This window comes from Camellia sinensis, chromosome 15 (assembly GCF_055761805.1).
Source record: "Camellia sinensis isolate YWXY chromosome 15, ASM5576180v1, whole genome shotgun sequence".
NCBI classification, from domain to species: domain Eukaryota; kingdom Viridiplantae; phylum Streptophyta; class Magnoliopsida; order Ericales; family Theaceae; genus Camellia; species Camellia sinensis.
Window position 1 is genome coordinate 125,198,131 of NC_138975.1, and position 18,238 is coordinate 125,216,368.

At 35.6% G+C, this 18,238-nt stretch overlaps 2 protein-coding genes across 2 annotated transcripts; both read left to right on the plus strand.

Moving 5' to 3' along the window:
* Nucleotides 1-7,394: 7,394 nt before the first annotated feature.
* Nucleotides 7,395-13,937, plus strand: LOC114320560 (rhamnogalacturonan I rhamnosyltransferase 1). Its single transcript, XM_028267634.2, has 8 exons — nucleotides 7,395-10,146; nucleotides 10,850-10,917; nucleotides 11,040-11,128; nucleotides 11,228-11,393; nucleotides 11,482-11,771; nucleotides 11,857-12,061; nucleotides 12,157-12,314; nucleotides 13,254-13,937. Exons 1-8 carry the CDS (start codon nucleotides 9,825-9,827, stop codon nucleotides 13,498-13,500), a joined length of 1,545 nt encoding a protein of 514 aa, XP_028123435.2. The 5' UTR covers nucleotides 7,395-9,824; the 3' UTR covers nucleotides 13,501-13,937.
* A 3,543-nt stretch (nucleotides 13,938-17,480) lies between these two features.
* LOC114320589 (putative mitochondrial protein AtMg00300) lies at nucleotides 17,481-17,975 on the plus strand. Its single transcript, XM_028267667.2, has 2 exons — nucleotides 17,481-17,572; nucleotides 17,636-17,975. Exons 1-2 carry the CDS (start codon nucleotides 17,481-17,483, stop codon nucleotides 17,973-17,975), a joined length of 432 nt encoding a protein of 143 aa, XP_028123468.2.
* Nucleotides 17,976-18,238: the final 263 nt, after the last annotated feature.

Here is an 18,238-nt window from a genome sequence, read left to right on the forward strand (position 1 = left end):
GATGCCATTCCATTGTATTATTATTATTATTATTATTATTATTATTTTCCTTATTTGATGAGGTCCTTTAATTTTTTTTAAAAAAAAAAACTATATAAAATAAAATAAAAAAATAATTCGTGTATCATAGAATTTTCCTATATTCTAACCAAATACAATACAAATATTATGATGATATATTATTTATTTCTCAATCCTACATATCACTAATGTCGACCTTAATCTTATAATATTAACAATTTTAAACAATACAACACCAAAAGAAAAAAAAAAAGAAAAAAGAAAAAAAATGAAGTTCGCCTATAGAACAGCCTATGAGTGAAAATGGTGAAATTTTCATAAGAAAAATGTGTTAGGTGTGGGAGATGACGGATGTTCCAATTGATTACGGACCATCCATCGCATGCTTCAAATCCCAGAAAATCTCCATTCCTCCCTCGCACTACGTTTCTCATGAAATGAAAGCCTTGATATACTCATTCTTGTTCGTTTCATGGATTTAAGTTATAATTTTAAAAAGAAAAAAAAAAAGTAAATATAAATAATATATATTTATATTTTATTTACATTTCATATATCTTTCTTTTTTTCTTTTCTTTTCTAAATTCACACTATTCAAATTCATGAAGCAACCACAGCCTAAGACTGTGTGTTTGAATCATAAATTTGCCTTGTATTTGAGTTATGAATTATGAATTTAGATAAAAATTTAAAAAGAAATAAAGAAATAAACAAAAAAAAAAATTAACTTACATTTCATTCATACCTCACTTACCTTTTTTTTCTTCTTCTCTTTCTAAATCATTATCTAAGTTCATGATCCAAATACATATGTTTGAATAGAGATTTGAAAATCAGAAGGAAAAAAATGAAACCAATGTGAATAAAATATAAACTATTTTTTTTTTCCATTTCTTTTTCCCTTTCCAGCCTAGAATTGTGTTAAGATCATGTGTGTTTGAATCATGAATTTGAGTAGGATTTGAAAAGAGAAATAAACAAATTGAGAAAAATATTAATGCAATATAATTTTTTTTTTCTTTATTTCTCATTCTCTTTTTAAATTTTTATTCAAATTTATAAAACACAATGAAAAAACAATATTGTTGGACGTAAGAGGTGAACATTACTTATTCAACAATGATAGGTGACCTAAAAAATCATGACTCAAATGGCTTAAAACACTCAAAACGATATCGTTTTGAAACATTCGAGTCACAAAATTTTGGGTACCAAACATTTTCCTTACTTATTAAGGTACATGACTATTTTACATGGGGTTTTATGCGGTTTACAAATATTAGCTTTAATTACAAATATTAGCAATTATTTAATGGCCATACGCCCAATTTGTTACTTGTAAACATTTTCCCATGTAATTCAATAGTATTTGGTTATTCAATGTAAGTAACTCAGTCATGTCATTTTTTTTCTTCTAAGAGAAAATTAAAATTGTACCTTTCGACTTTAACTTGAATTTTATTTTACTTCTAAATCTTTTAATTATAATAATTGAATTTTTATATTTCAACGCGTGTTCTATTATGGTCATTCTATTATATTGTCATTTAAAATTGTGAGGAGTGATTCTTCAATATTCTTTTGTCCCAAACAATGTTTTACTTGATCTTTGTTTCGATACTTGAAATAGGAAACACTTTAGTCAGAAATGACGGATTTAGCACTTTGACGATTAAGTTAGTAGATCGTGTATAGAAGGGAATGAGTATGATATTTTAGAGACAAAGTTCAATTGATTGATAATGCATACATTTTCCCTTGTATCTACCTTCTTTATATGGTCCTTGAGACAAAGTTCAATTGATTGATAATGCATACATTTTCCCTTGTATCTACCTTCTTTATATGGTCCTTGAGTGTAGTTATTTCCAATATAATTTCACCTGTTTGTCATTATCACTTAAATGTCAAGACCCAATTTCCTACTACACCTTCGGAAAGGGATAGCCTAGGCCCACTCTGGTACTTGGCATAGTTGTTTGCCAATTTTGCCTAATCCACTTACTTGGTACATCATTTGGTCGGCAAGCATGCTGCTCGGTGCCTCACTTCTCGGCAATCCAATGGGCTTGGTTCAGTTTGGGCCAGTCAAGGATGGACTCAGATATGCTTTGTTTACTAAATGTATAGATTTTATACGGGGCTCAATTTCCTACTACACCTTCGGAAAGGGATAGCCTAGGCCCACTCTGGTACTTGGCATAGTTGTTTGCCAATTTTGCCTAATCCACTTACTTGGTACATCATTTGATCGGCAAGCATGCTGCTCGGTGCCTCACTTCTCGGCAATCCAATGGGCTTGGTTCAGTTTGGGCCAGTCAAGGATGGACTCAGATATGCTTTGTTTACTAAATGTATAGATTTTATACGGGGCTCACACAAAAATTTAAATGAAAAGTAAAAATATAAAAAACTGAAGTGAAATTTGACTTAAATGGCAGGGTAAAAAATTGTAATTTATCTTATAATTTGTCTCTAATGGCTCTAAAATACGCTCATGCGACTCTCATACAAGCATTCTCAATTTAATTTGCTAATGATAAATGACAAGAGGACAATGCAATTTTAAGTTGTTAAATTAAAATTAAAATTAACCTTTAAGGCTTAGTTTGGTTAGGATAAAAATAATAGAAATTGTAGAAAATGGAAAAAAATATTTTTTTTTTGAGTTTGTTTTAGCATAAAAGTGGTGAAATTTAGAAGAAAATTAATTTTCTTCTATAACTCATAATAGCCATGATAACTAAGTTGTCATTTGGCCAAAAAAAATTTAGTTGGCTTTTTGAAATTAAGACTTTAAAAAGTTTGTTTGACAAAATTTTTTGATTTTTTTTTTTTACTTTTGTAAGAGAAAAAATAAAATGATTATAATTTAACATTTTGTCTTATTGACATATTTAGTCTTTTTTTTTTTTTTTAAGTCTTAATTGGGATAGCCAAGCGAAGCCTAAATTTATAGTTTCTTGCCGGAAATATAGGAAAATATAAGAAAATTTAAATTTGTTATAAAAGTAATCACTTATAATTAGAATTCTATTTTCTTGCAAATTTTTCATCATCCTCAAATTTATATAAGAAAATATATTTTGTTTTATTTATTTATTTATTTTAATTTTCTACTTTTTTTACTTTTTATTATTTATTTCTTTCTAATTAAATGGACTCTAAGAAAAAAAATAAATGGTAAAAAGTGTAATTCACTTCTAATTATTTTTAACGAGATACCCGTTAAGGATGTGATAAAAAGGAAAGTCAAAAAAAAATTCTTTGAATATTTATGTATTTATTTATTCGTGATAAATGCTAACCACATTGAAAGGCCACAGCAACAACCATGAGGACTCTCACATGTTAAAATAGCATCCAAAGAATCTGACACCATACCGGACCGACACCCCTTATGAATGGAGCAATTATTCACTGCCCAAGGCATTAACATGGAAAAGACACAAAACAATCTCAACCGTTCATTTCAATAGATAAATACTAAGATTACGGGTCAGGATTATTTTACGACATTACCACATGGGCATGGATTTTTTTTTTTTACAATAAATTATTAATATATTTGTTGAGATTTATTTAAAATACAAATTATTTCTTATACTTCGAAAAATTATAAATATCTTTTTACTAAAATTTTTTTTAATAAAATTAAATGAAATAACAAAATTCTTAACTGCTATTTTATATAATAATAAAATTAGTTAAATTATTAATTAAAATAAATTTATAATATTATTAAAAATTATTAATTAACATTATAATTAATTAATAAAATGTGTCATTTGTTAAAAAATTATAAACTTTAAAGGGTAAATTATAATTGTCAAGATCATAAAAAATAATTTATATTTTAAATAAATTTTAAGGGATTTACTTATTTGTTTTTTTGATCCATATCACTCTTACTCTTGAGAAGTTATGGGTTGGTCGGGAGTCACTTTATATGTATTGTAATTGATGATGAAAAAAATATTTATAATTTTATATTAGATAATTAAGAAACATAAATTTTATCAAAATTTGTAATTCATCTAAAATATAGTCGTTTATGTCAAGTTTGACATATGTTTAAAAAGTCAAAAAGTTAAAAAATTATTTAAAAAGTTAAAAAGTTATTACTATTCATTAAGGTCAAGTTTGGCATACACAAAATAATCTATCTTTTTATCTTTTTTCCATCACATCATCTCTCTACTTTTCTGCACATCTTTTCGTAAAAAGATAAAAAATGTACTTATTTAGGTCATCCCAAATAATCCCTAAAAGTCAAAAAGTACGGTTACACAACTTCCAATCTTAATTTTTCCCTTACACACTAATTTATACAATTTTTTAATAAACAATTTTTCATAAAAATTCAAAAAATTAACTCAAATAATTATATTTTTTTCTTCAACTTTTTAATTTAAAAATTTAAAAAATACACTTATTTAGAATACCACAAACAACTCCATCCTAAGCTGAGCTATAATTTTTTCTTCCTTTTCCGACCGTTCTGACACCACAGTTCTTCCACCACGCTCGGCGTCACCGTTATAACGGAGACTAACGGCAAATTAACAGTAAAAAACAAGAAAAGAAAGAAAAGAAGTGATAGTTGTCACGTTGTTCACCCGTGATACATATCGACGAGACAGTACAGCCAATGCCGGCCAATTTCTCGGGAGATATTGTCGGCGTAGCGCGAGAGAATCAAGCGGCGTACGATTCCAGCTTGATACGGTGTTTGATAGTGGGGCCTCGCGGTCTCGCCACGTGTGAGATGATCAAGGAGCGATTGTTGACACGTCTGACATATGGCTTGATAGTTGTGGGACCTTCTGGGGCTGGCTCGCATTTATTGGCTCCTTTCTTGTTAGCTTTGGTTTGAGCTTAACTCGGGTTGACATAGAGCAAACATCATGTGTGACAAACCAACTGGACTTTCTCCTCTTTAATTGAATCCCGACCAATAAAAAAAAAGGAAAATTAAATGTTTTTTTTACATGGAAAAAACATAAATGTTAGCCTCCGTTTGGGATTTTTGACTTTTTTGGCTTTTTTAACCTGGGCTTAAAAGCTTGGTTTGGGAAGGACTTTTTGGCTTTTTTATTTTTTTGAGTTTTTTTGTGAGAGGAGAATGTAATGATTATGGGTTGGATGTGATATTTTGTTTGTTATGACTAAAACAACCTATTTTATTTTTTGTGACTAAAATAGCCAAAAAAGTCTGCAAACCCACTTGCCAAACACAGGTTTATACACCTCAAATTTTTAAAGAAAAAATATAACAAAAATGTTTGGAAGCTCTAAAATAGGAACTCTAATTATGTTTATGCTTGTGTTTTTTTATTTTTTATTTTCCACGTCGCTATAGTTATGTTTAGAGCATCCACAATGGACACACTAACGTGTTTGTTAGTGTCAGTTGTCAAGTTTTGGCTAGCAGTGGTGTGTGTTTAGGGCTGCAATAGAGGTGTTAGTGTGTGTTAGTGAGTTTTGTTAGCGTCAATTGTTAAGCTATATGTTAACTGCGGCTAGTGTATTAGCTAACAAAGGGACACGTTTTTTTGTCTTCCGGGTTGACCGGCCGGTTGACCCGGTCAACGGAATATTTTTTTTTTTTAACATGTTGGGATTTTTTTTTTTGAACTTGAAATTTAATTTTGGGCTTCAAATTTTTGATTAAACTAAATTATATATATATTTAACACACACCTTAACACACCGCTTAACAAATCCATTGCACCACTACTCACTCTTTAAAATTAACAAACTCGTAACACATCTTAACAAACATTTTTGAGCTCCACTTTTATCACTTTTTGTCATATAACAAACTTTAACAAACAATTTTGACTATCCCATTGTGGATGCCCTTAGAGCCCCACCTCTAGAGCTTTGAATCATTACCCAAAATATAAATAAAATAAAGATTGATAGCTCTAATTTTCAAACTTTAAAGAGAGCTTTAGTGATGTGGCAAGGAGAGGTCCACATGTGATATGATGTACGTGCTTATATTTTTATTTTATTTTTTTCTCTTACCAAATTATTAGAGTTCTTTTTAGAGTTTCAAAATTAGAATTTTTTATCATTGTTGATACAAATAAGTGGGACACAAAAAAAATAAGGGGTACTTACATGTAGGTCTTAATAAGTGAGCTTATTGTCAAATAAGTCTTATGGAAATATTTGTCATATAAAAACGTCACTAATTATAAATTTTAGCGACAATTTATAAAAATCATGACAAAAAAATCACTAATTGTCAATTTTTAGCAACGTAAGTAAAAAATTATCACAAAAAAATTATTTTTAGTGACAATTTTATCAAAACTTATTTTCAATAGAATTTGATGGGAATTAAATCTAACCATTAGGATCTATTAGTAATTTATCTAAAAAATAATTATACTATAGATAGAGTTTTTTATGGTATAACTCTTAACACATGGAAAGAAGTTGCACCAAATACAAAGAGAACTTGCATTATGCACACATGACATTTGCACCGCCGTAAAAATACAAATATTCTTTCATTGTATTGCTAATTTGTAATTTTTCTAATTTTTATTATATAGGTTCCACATGGATGTGGATTCCCACACCCATGTGATGTGAGGGTTTCGTAGAAATTTTTGATAAATTTTTTTTTTTTGGGGTAGCCCTAGCCTTGGTCAAAAGGAAAATTAATGAAAATTTTAAGGGAAATATCACATTAATGGATTTGTTAAAAAGTAATTATAAATTAATATTTTTTTTATAAATATTAAATAATTAAAATTATAAACTTTTCATGATTATATATAATTACTCAAAATTTTATTTTTTGAGAGTGTGAATGACATTAGATTTAAAGATTGTTTATTTTGATGATAAAGACGTGATTGAGAAAATTATTTGGTGAAAAGAACAAAATATCATTATTTTAAAGATTTTTTGTAAATGATTTACTCAAAAAAATGGTTTTGAGTAAATCTCCCTCAAAAAAATGGTTTTGAGATTAACGAGCTCTCTGCTCCTTTTTTATAAATCTCTCTCTTAACCATTATTTTTTTTCACTTTGGCACTGTCAGGTGATTTGTGGCTGCTCGGTCTTTGGGAGCCTCAGGAATGGTCAGTGGTCCCCTTGGACTCTGCAGGAAAAGGAGGGCAAGTGAAAGAGGGAGCGCGGTCGCGCAAAGCGAGCTTAACTTTATCTCGGTCGTAGAGGCTAACCAAGGAGCTCTGCCGCCCAAGCAGACCAGATTTTAGCCCGGTTGAGCAGCCAAGACCTTAGTTATCCCGGTTCTTGCTATGGTTAAGTCTAACAGGTTATTTGCTTGGTCGGGATGGTTTTTTGGATCAAACGAAGACCTGGAGCCCGGTCCGCCCCAGTTCTTCGAAGTTCATCAGCGAAAATGAAGAACACCACGAGCAGTGGGAGGTTTGGGACGATTTCTATGGCCTATGTCCTAAGAACTACGTTTTATTGCCCTATTGTATGAAATATCAAGGAAAATAACAATAACAAGGGTTGGAGGGCTTACCAATATGGAGCAGTGGCTGCTTCTTCTTCGAGCGCGAGTTCAGGAATGGCAGAGGAGATGCAAGAGCTCTGGGTTGCTTGGAATGGCAGTGAATCAGTAAGAGCTCAAGGAAGATGAGGGGGGAAATGTTTATAGATGAGACAAGATCGCCCAAATTCAAATTCTGGCAAGACGGCGGGTTGGCTGCTCGAGAACCAATGGCAGCCCGCCACGCGTCCCCATTTATGACGACGTCAGAACTGAAGAGACAGGTTAAAGAGTTGAGTCAACCGGGCTACTTTTGAAGAAGAAGACGTCAACCGAGGAGTATAACTGGGCAAGTTTGCAGACAGGAATGTCAACTAGCCCGGTCGACATTTCGCATTCTAAGGACCGAGGAAGTGTTATCCCGGTTGAGATAAGTAATCCCAGTCACCCTTTTGCAGACGGAATTAAGGGGCAATTGAGAGGGAGATTTTATGATCTGAGATTGAGTTGTGACGTTAGCCGGACAGATTTGGGCCGAGGTATTGGGCTCCAAGATCGGGCCGTGATATTGCTCGGTAATGGCAAAGCCCACGTGGAACCGAGTTATCTGATCTCGGTTCCGCGAAAGCCGGACAGGTGAAGGCACAACCTAGATGAGGCTCCCTAGTTCACGCGTTGCAAGGTTGTAATGCACGCACCTTAACCCGGTAGGAAGGCCTGTGCTTGGAGCTTGGCCGAGAAGGTCTTTGGCTGACCGGCGTTACCAATCTCCAGCTCAGCTTCGCCGGAATACAGTTGAGCACGGCTGGAATTAAGCCTGGTAGTAGGAAACTACGACATCAACTGCACTTGGGCATGTTCAGTATGGCCGTTGATAGCCGAGATAATGTTGCCCGGCTGCCGTGCTCCCAGCAGAGTGGGCTGGCAGTTGGGTTAGGTGATGTATAGCAAGATTTGTGCTGACAGATGGGATAACAGAGCCACGTGTCGAGAGACCAATGGGAGTAGATTTGGGGCGCAGAAGGGTATATAAGCATGTCTGCGCCCCCCATACGCGACATAGGAACACTTTGTAAGGAAATTCTTACACTCAAACACTCCTCTCTCTCTCTCTATCCTAAGGTGTGCGCTGACTTGATCGTCGGAGGATTTTTCCGGCCACACACCGCCGGGTAGCTCACCGTTATTTGCTCGTAGGTGACCGATAGAAGCGGGGCTTCGAAGAAAGGAGTACGGGCTTGCCTGAATATTTGCTCCCCGCACAATGGTGAACTCAACTCTTTTGTCACATCATTATGGATGATTTTGTGAGTATAATTGCATGAGTCTCTAACAATATACAATAGTATTAATAGGTTTATTTTGAGAAAATAGTTAAAAGTTGATTTTTTAATTTTTTAAAAAAAATTATAAAAAATATGAGAAATAATGTGATTTAAAATAGATTAAAAATTAAAAAATGACTTTTAATTATCTTTCCAAAATAGCCATAAATGAAATGTGAATAAGAATCCCGAAATAAGAATGTTGAATACTTTATGGACAAACAAGGGAATTATCAATCAAACCATGGTGATGGTAAGGTGAACTGTCACACAGCAGATTAAGACTCGCTAACTAAACCATGGTTAAATAGGGAGATCGAGTATCGTACGACTACTCGCTTTTTTCGTGCGTATATGCAACAAACACAGTGTTCATATATATCTCTCTCTCTCTCTCTCTCTCTCGTCCTCGCCGGCCACCGGAGTTTTCAGATTCCGGCGACCTCTCGCCTGAAAATACATTATACCTTTATAGAGTCCGAGACTGCTTTGAATCGAATTGTTTCACAAATCGTACGATCTTATGATCATTTCCAATTTTGTGTGCTCTAAGTTGTTGAAAAGTTGCTCTTTTTTTTCCCAACCCAGGCTTGCTTGATCGTGAAAGATCGAACCTTTTTGGTAATGTGTGAGAGAACTTGAGTTTTCGTGTGCTATTCATGGAAGTTATTTTTTGAGTAAAGGAAAAAAAAATAAAATTGAAGTTTTGTTTTTCGATACGTTTGTGAGAAGAAGAATCGACTCGTGATTGTAATGTCGCCTATTTTGGTGTTGTTTTGGTGAGATTTGAATTGAATTTGAGATCACCGCTTGTTTCATTTCTATGTTTAGCAGTTTTTGGATCTTGGAGATTGTTGTGAACAGTCAGTTTCAGTGCATTTGGTGTCAGTTTAGGGCTTTTGCATTGATTGGAATTGAGCTGGGTTTTGTACATTTTTAGCTAAATTGAATCGATCGATGGTGTTGTAGGAGACTAGGGTTTTGTAGGATTGACATGTGCAGGGTAGAGAGAGAGAGGAGTGAGGAGAGGGAGAGGCAGAGGAGGAGGTGGGTTGTGATGGGTTTGAAGACGCTGGGAGAGAGCAGAGTGGAGAGGTTGAAGAGTTCGATGGTTTCGCGGCCTCGTATGAAGCTGTGGATGATCAGAGCAACGACTTCGGTGTTGTTGTGGACTTGTTTTGTGCAGTTGACAGCATTGGGGGAGATGTGGGGACCTAGGGTTTTGAAGGGTTGGCCTTCTTGTTTCTCTCATGATTCGGTTTCTTTGGACCTCAAGTTTTCTCGTGAAGCTCCGGCAAGAGTTCTTCCTCCGAAGAGTGAGTTTCTATATTTGTCATATATATTTTCTTGTTATTTCTTCAGATTGGAGAAACATTTTATGGATTTTTGTTTTTTTGAAAACAATAATTATCTTGTTCAGAAATTAATAAAGACTACATTTTGCTCAAAATTCTAATTATTTTGCTTTGTAATTACAAATTAATCATTATATGTAACTTTCATAGTTGTGAGAATGCTCGGTAGAAGAGCCTTCGTGTTCTGGAAATTACATAACAGAGGTAGTGTTAATTGATGTTTAATAAATTTTGAGGAACACTAATGTTGTGTTTGGTTGGGGGATTTGGAGAAGGATTTGGAAAGGGAAATAGAAAAGGTATATGAAATGTGAATAAATCATGCCTATATTTCACATAGTTTCACACACCTTTTTCCTTTCTCTTTCCAAATCTCTCCCCAAATCCCTCAACCAAACACACCATAAGGGTTAATGAGAATTTTGTTATTCTAAAATTTGAAATTTCATCAGTTTTTTGGGTTTCGAGAATTTGTACCTAGTTACTTTGTTTTGTAATTACAGCGTAAGACTCTTCTGTAATTTGCAAATATTCACTGGTTTGTTATTCTATAATAGTTAACGCTTCTACATTCTTGGTTTTTTGTGTGCGCGCGTCCAAACAACATTCCAATCCAACTGCTAATCATATATGATTTGGTCTGAATTTGTTGTTTTCCTGTTAGGGGTTTATAAGAACAATGGCTACTTGATGGTTTCATGCAATGGCGGGCTTAATCAAATGAGGGCAGCGGTAAGTGGTTTGTTTGGGGGACCAAGCATAGGATTTGTCATCACTTCTGTTTTATCTGAGCACTTAATTACTTTTAGTAGATGTAATGGTTGATTAACTTCATTTCTTCATTCATTTTATAGATTTGTGACATGGTTGCAATTGCAAGATATTTAAACGTCACACTTATAGTTCCCGAGCTGGATAAAACTTCTTTCTGGGCTGATCCCAGGTGTGTAAATTGACAATTCCCTTAATACACATGAAATCACAGAGCGTCATAATTTCTGAAACTCTTTAGCCAATAAATGCTTTTTACTTGATATGACAGTGAGTTTCAAGACATATTTGATGTTGATCATTTCATTACATCCTTGAGAGATGAAGTTCGGATATTGAAAGAGCTACCTCCCAGACTCAAGAGGAGAGTTGAGCTAGGAATGATCTATAACATGCCACCCATTAGCTGGTCCGACATTTCTTACTATCATAATCAGGTTGGTATTTTATTATTCATGGCGTTAATTTATTTTCCTTCACTGAGACTCCTTTCTAAGTGAGTTTTATTTCATTTGTTGCATGCAGATTCTTCCTCTGATACAGAAGTACAAAGTTGTGCATTTGAATAGAACTGATGCTCGGCTTGCCAATAATGGTCAGCCGCTGGAGATTCAGAAGCTGCGCTGCCGAGTTAATTATAGTGCTCTCAGATTCACTTCTCAGATAGAGGAATTGGGTAGAAGGGTTATCAGGCTTCTAAGGCAAAAGGGTCCTTTCCTGGTACTTCATCTCAGGTATGAAATGGACATGTTAGCGTTTTCTGGCTGTACTCAGGGCTGTAACAGGGAGGAGGTAGAGGAGTTGACAAGAATGAGGTCAGTATATATTTCTTTGTGCACTATTTGGTTGTTCAAAAATTAGTTTTCTTGCTCTATCACGCTAACTTGTTTATCTTGGCAGATATGCTTACCCGTGGTGGAAAGAGAAAATTATAAACTCTGACTTGAAGAGGAAAGATGGTTTATGCCCTTTGACACCTGAGGAAACTATGCTTACTCTAAAGGCGCTAGATATTGATCAGAATATGCAGATTTACATTGCAGCCGGAGAAATCTATGGCGGAGAAAGGAGAATGGCTAGTCTTGCAACAGCTTATCCAAAATTGGTCAGTAAATGAAGCTGAAGACGACTCCTCAAGCTTTGTCACTTGATTTTCCATTTTTGTGTCTTTAGCAATTGCTTTTGGATCTGTTGTGACAGGTGAGGAAGGAGACACTGTTGGGGCCATCAGACCTTAGGTTTTTCCAGAATCACTCGTCCCAGATGGCAGCATTGGATTATCTTGTTGCTCTGGAAAGTGATATTTTTGTTCCTACATATGACGGAAACATGGCCAAAGTTGTTGAAGGCCACCGCAGGTACTGTTGCTTGTCAATTATTTTCTTAATTACCCATATCAAATGATATAAAGTCTGTTGATTATCCTACTAGCTAAGTTTAGTAAAATGAAATAGCCTACTTAGCTTTTTTTGGTAAAAAGGAATTTGGAATTAAAACTTATTTTTTGTCTCCTTATTCCCGTAGACTTTTTCAGAAGTTAATAAAGTATGTAACGCCAACCTCAAACCAAGTAGTAAAAAGGCATTTTGGAATTGAACATTAGACTTCTAGTCTCCTTATTCCCATAGACTTTTTCAAAAGTTGATAAAGTATGTAACGCCAACCTCAAACCAAGTAGTATCTCTTTATATCACTCTGAAACGTTTTGCTATTGAGCTTTTTTTGGGTTGTAGGTCAATTTATATCACTCTCAAGCCAAGTAGAATTTCTAAGTCATGTCATTGTCAAACTCTTACTGGTGAACTTCAATTTAGGCTAAGTTTAGTTCATTTGGTAGGTAGATTGTCTGATAAACTTGGGAAGGTTTGTTGTGTTGGTTAAAGAGCGTAAATTCCGGCCTTGTTTGGTTTGTGTTTCCCAAAAAATTTTGGGAAAAATTCTCTACAAATAAGTTTTCAAAAGTAATCAAACCAAACAAATTTTTCCAAAAATTTTTTTCAAAACTTATTTGGTTTACAAGTTTTCCAAACAAATCTCTCTCTTATACACATCAAATCAATCACTTTTTCCAAAACTCTCTCAAAATAATTTTTCAAAATATCTTTTGAAAAAAACCAAACCAAACAACTTTTCGTACTTTTTATCTCTAAAACTCATCTCCCAAACTCAAACCAAACATTTCCTCCATTTTTTGGGTTCTGTTTCTGTTGGTTTCTTCTAGTATTCTGTTTCTGTTCATTTACATAAGAGAATTTGATCTGAATTGAGAGTTAGCTTTGTGTTGCGATGCTTTTCAGATACCTTGGGTTCAAGAAGACAATTCTATTGGAAAGAGGACTTCTAGTTGATCTGATAGACCGATATAATGGTGGATCACTGAGTTGGGATGAATTCTCATCTGCTGTTAAGGAAGCTCATGCAGATCGCATGGGAAACCCTACTAGAAGGGTAGTGATTCCTGACAGACCTAAAGAGGAGGATTATTTCTATGCCAACCCCGAGGAGTGTTTGCAACAATCATCTGAACTGTTGAATACTACATGAACTTTTTCGAGGTTGGTTGCATTTTATCAATATCCTCCTGATTTTAGGCATAGTAGTCCTAAACACAGAGATATATGGCACCAAAGGATTTTGTTTTGAGGCATCAAGCTTGAAGGTGTTGGTGCGTGGTTTGTTTAGACAGAAATTGAGAATGAGAGAGAGAGTGCAGGTGAGAGAGTACATTACTTTATATCTTTATATATTCCAATAATTTGATTCATGTATAGAAGCTACCCTGCCATTGCAGGGTGATTGATATAGACTCGACTGCAGTGTACACAAGAGGGTTGCAAATATAGGTTTGGTTTACTGGGAAAGTGGAATCGTGGAATGCTTAATCCATTCCCCTTCCATTTCATGTTTTTGCTATTTCAGATCATCCACCATCTCAAGGATTCCTATTAGCATATATTGCATAAATTTCTATTTTCCAGCTATTGCCTGTCTTGTTTCATAGTTGACTTTATTTGGGCCGGAATTCGGACTGTTCCGAGCCATGAAAAGTATTGACTTTCTTCTTGTTTATTTAAGGTATTTTATGAGAGTTATTGTGAAATGCAAACATGGAAAAATAGAAAAAGGAAAAAAGAGGGGGTCCAATGGAATTGGTTTGGTGTGTTTTCCATCACTTGATCTGAGGACTTTTTCTTCATATGTTGGCTTTGCCAGAGAATGTTTTGTACAGCAAATGAGTATTATTATTATTATTATAAGTTTGGTTGGCCTACCTACCAAAGAAGCAAAGTAAAAGCATGTTTATGTACCTATTGGCATTGGGAGATATATTCCATGTTCCACCAAATCAAATACTAGGGGCTTCAATCAGTTGGTTGTGTGATAAGTTAAGTTATGGACATGACATGTTTATTAAAGCTTATTTATTTATTCATTTGTGTGTTGAATATGGTAACTATCAAAATTCCAATGATTGTGTTGATTCTTCAAAGTTAATCTTTAACAATAAAGTGGAAGAGGTCCACTTGATGAATATGCCTAAATGGGTTGCATAAAATGGAAATATTTGAGTATTATTTGTTGTCACATCATATCTTCCTATTATATTTTTGTTTTTAGCATTTGACAAGTTGTATTCAATAAAGGGTGGCTTGTGCTAGCCAGGCTTGTGGATGGGCCTTGCACGCGCAGAGTCAGACGGTCAGTATCATGTTTTAAATATTAATCATATGGTCATATATAATAGTAAATATTAATATCGTAAAAGTAAAATTTTGATATGGAATAATTAATATTTAAAATCTTGGTCAATGTGGAATATGCGGTGTAGCATGGATTGTGAATATCGGATATAATGGTTGTCGATTTAATTCTTTAGAAATTAATTTTAATTACATTAGGGGTGAAAAGTTGACAAGTTTTGTAAAATTTGGTTTTTCTTTTTACCTGCCAACCTCTCTCCTCTCTCATTCTCTTTCTTTCCCTACCGGTCTCTAGCTCCTCGCTACTGCCCCAATCGGTCTCTAGCTCCTCGCTACTGCTCCAATCGTTGGCCACCTTCCTTCACCCACCCTGCCACCGCTTATCCCCCGCTATTACCATTGCCACACCTAGTCATTAGCCGCCCTCTCTCTCCCTAGCCCTACTGCTGCCAATCTTATTCCTACCAGCTACAGATTGGATTCGTCTACCAACTTCCAACTCCCTTCCCTGTTGTGATTAATGCCACCCCCAGCCCACCCTTATCTCAACCTACTTTCCTTGGTCACCAATCGCAACACCCAATTCTCCTCCACCTTAGCCCCCTCTTCCCTACTGCATTCTCGACCTCACGGTTCAAAAGATGCAATCCATGTATAACCTATTTATAGATTTAAACTGTTGAAGTTTGGCTCAGATTTGTTGTCAACAATGACTGCTTTGTTTGCTTTGTCAACAAAGGCTGCTGATTTTGCATCTATAAATAGGTAGTAAATTGGAGGAATTCAGTGTGGTGAGTTGAAGAGAGAATACAGAGCAGAGAGAGAGAATTATAGAGTGTGTAATTCTTTGTTCTGCATTTAGTGAAATTCGCTGCCTGTGGACGTAGACGACTTGCTGAACCAAGTAATTCTTTATGTGTTCTTGCTTGTGTGTTTGTGTGTGATTGTTTCTGCCTCATAGGCACAACAAATTGGTATCAGAACATTGTTGTGCAAAAAACAGAGTGTTTTTCTATAAATTAAAAATTTCGAAATTCTCGAAATCGAGTTTTCAGCATACCACGACGATCGCCTTGATGAGAGGAGTTCAGACCCAGAAAGACCAACCCACGAGGACACTTCACGAGCCCTTATGCACTTGCCAAAGTTCTGCCGGAGACTTGCCGGAAGAAGCAAAGGTTGAAGGAGGCAACCTGTCCTAAAGGCTTTAAGTATTCACTTGTGCACTAAAATAGCACAAGTTCATACGGTAGAGTGGTTAGAGCCTTTGGTATGAAGCATTGAGGTTAAGGGTTCAAAACTCTCTCCAAACAAATTTCCAATTTATTTTTAGAAGCTGCCACGTCGTTGTCATGTCACTGCTAGCTCAACTGCCACGTTATTGACACATCAGCGCACTTGACACATCAGCGTCCCACCCAGCACTAACACGTCAGCGCCAGCCCAATGGCTACGTTAGCACATCTGCCACGTCATCAGACCAGTCAGCCGAAATTTCTGATATTACAAGGAGGCCCCTGAAAGTTTGGTAAATTGCATTTCAGTCCCTAATCTTGCTGAAATTTCAATTTAGCCCCTATAACTTCTATTAATTGTAGTAAGGTCCCCAGAGTTTTGGGAAATTACAATTTGGCCCGTGGATTTGGAGAAATTTTATTAAGGTCCCTGGAAAGGTGGAGAAAGTGCTTTCCTAACTAAATCAACCATTCCGGACACAACTGCGGATTCCGTTTTTTAAGATTCGGACCCAAATTTGTTTCGGGCATTTCAAGCGTCCGTTATTGTTTGTGGTGGAGATTATTAAATAGTCTCAGAGGCAGAATCTACGGAGATGAGATCAACTGAGTCCATAAGTAACCCAGCAACTACAAGCAACTCTAGGCATTGGATCCCGGTGTCCTATGCTAAGTTCGAGGTAGAAAAGTTTGATGGAAGCAGCAACTTTGGCATGTGGAGATGCGAAGTTAAAGATATGCTTGTCCAGATAAACCTGCACTTCACTCTGGGAGACAAACAAGATGACCTGGACGGGATAGAATGGGAGAAAGTGAATCTCCTGGCCTGCAGTTCCATCCGACTTTGCCTTGTAAAAGAGGAAAAGTATGCCTTCACAGAATATGATATTGCGAAAGACCTTTGGAAAGCGCTGGAAGACAAGTTCATGACAAAGAGCATTGAGAACCGGCTCTACTTGAAGAAGAGGTTGTTTCGTTTCGACTATAAGCAAGGTATTTCGATGAACGAACACCTAAACAATTTCAACAAAATTCTTATTGATTTGAAAAACTTGGATGATCACATTGATGATGAAGATAAAGCACTGTTACTGTTGAATTCCTTGCCTGACACATATGATCATCTCACCACCATTTTACTGTATGGTAAAGAAAAGATTAAGTATGTTGATGTTGCAAACGCCTTGGTAAATAATGAGTTCAGAAGGAAAGATAAATCTGCAAACAGGGACTCAATATCCGAGGCATTGACAGTCAGAGGCAGGGCAAATAACAAAAGATATACAGGGCGAGGAAAGTCTCGCTCAAAATCCAGAGGGAAATCATCAGATAGAAGACGTCTTGCAAAAGACAAGTGTGCTGCTTGTCACCAGAAGGGGCATTGGGCAAAGATTGTTCCAATAAAGACAAGAAAGAAGAAAATGTGAACGTTGCACGAGATGGAGATAATGGTGAAGGATCAGCCTTCACAGTTTCATCATATGGCCAGTCTGATGAATGGATTCTAGATTCCGGATGTTCCTACCACATGTGTCCTAACAAGTAGTGGTTCTCAAGCTTACGCGAGTTCGACGGAGGAGTTGTGTTGATGGGCAACGACCAAGCTTGTAGAACAAAGGGGATTGGAACAATTCGACTGAAGATGCATGATAGAACAATTAGAATTCTCGAAGATGTTCGGTACGTACCAAATTTGACGAAGAATCTCATCTGAGTGGGAGTTTTGGATTCTAAAGGTTACAGAGTAACTGTGGAAGGTAGAGTCCTCAAAGTTGTTCGAGGAGCATTTGTTGCAATGAAGGGTATTCGAAAGGGAAATTTATATTTCCTAGACGGCTCTACAATCACAGGGAGAATGGATGTCTCCACCAGCTCAGAGGATGATGCATCAGACACTTCCAGACGTTGGCACATGCGCTTAAGGCATACTGGAGAAAAGGCTTTACAAGGGTTGGTAAAGCAAGGCCTGTTAAAAGGCCCCAAAACAGGGAAACTTGAGTTCTGCGAGCATTGTGTATTGGGCAAGCAAACAAGAATCAAGTTTGGTACTGCTATTCATCGCACCAAAAGGATTCTAGACTAAGTTCACACCGATGTATGGGGTCCTTCCAAGAATGCTTCTTTGGGAGGTAAATATTACTTTGTGTCATTCATTGATGATTTCTCAAGGAGAGTTTGGGTTTACACAATGAAGCATAAAGATGAGGTATTAGACATCTTTCTTATATAGAAGAAAATGATTGAGACCCAGACAGACAGAAAGATTAAGAAGCTCAGATCTGACAATGGCGGCGAATACACATCAGATCCCTTCTTTGAGGTTTGCCAAAATGAAGAGATAGTGAG

Bases quoted from the DNA above. Each gene is read 5' to 3' on its own strand.
- LOC114320589 (XM_028267667.2), top strand. From the start codon at position 17,481: ATGGGCAACGACCAAGCTTGTAGAACAAAGGGGATTGGAACAATTCGA. The intron at 17,573-17,635 runs GTACGTACCAAA...TAAAGGTTACAG, and splicing joins AGAATTCTCGAAGATGTTCG to AGTAACTGTGGAAGGTAGAG.
- LOC114320560 (XM_028267634.2), top strand. From the start codon at position 9,825: ATGTGCAGGGTAGAGAGAGAGAGGAGTGAGGAGAGGGAGAGGCAGAGG. The intron at 10,918-11,039 runs GTAAGTGGTTTG...TTCATTTTATAG, and splicing joins TTAATCAAATGAGGGCAGCG to ATTTGTGACATGGTTGCAAT. The intron at 12,315-13,253 runs GTACTGTTGCTT...GATGCTTTTCAG, and splicing joins GTTGTTGAAGGCCACCGCAG to ATACCTTGGGTTCAAGAAGA.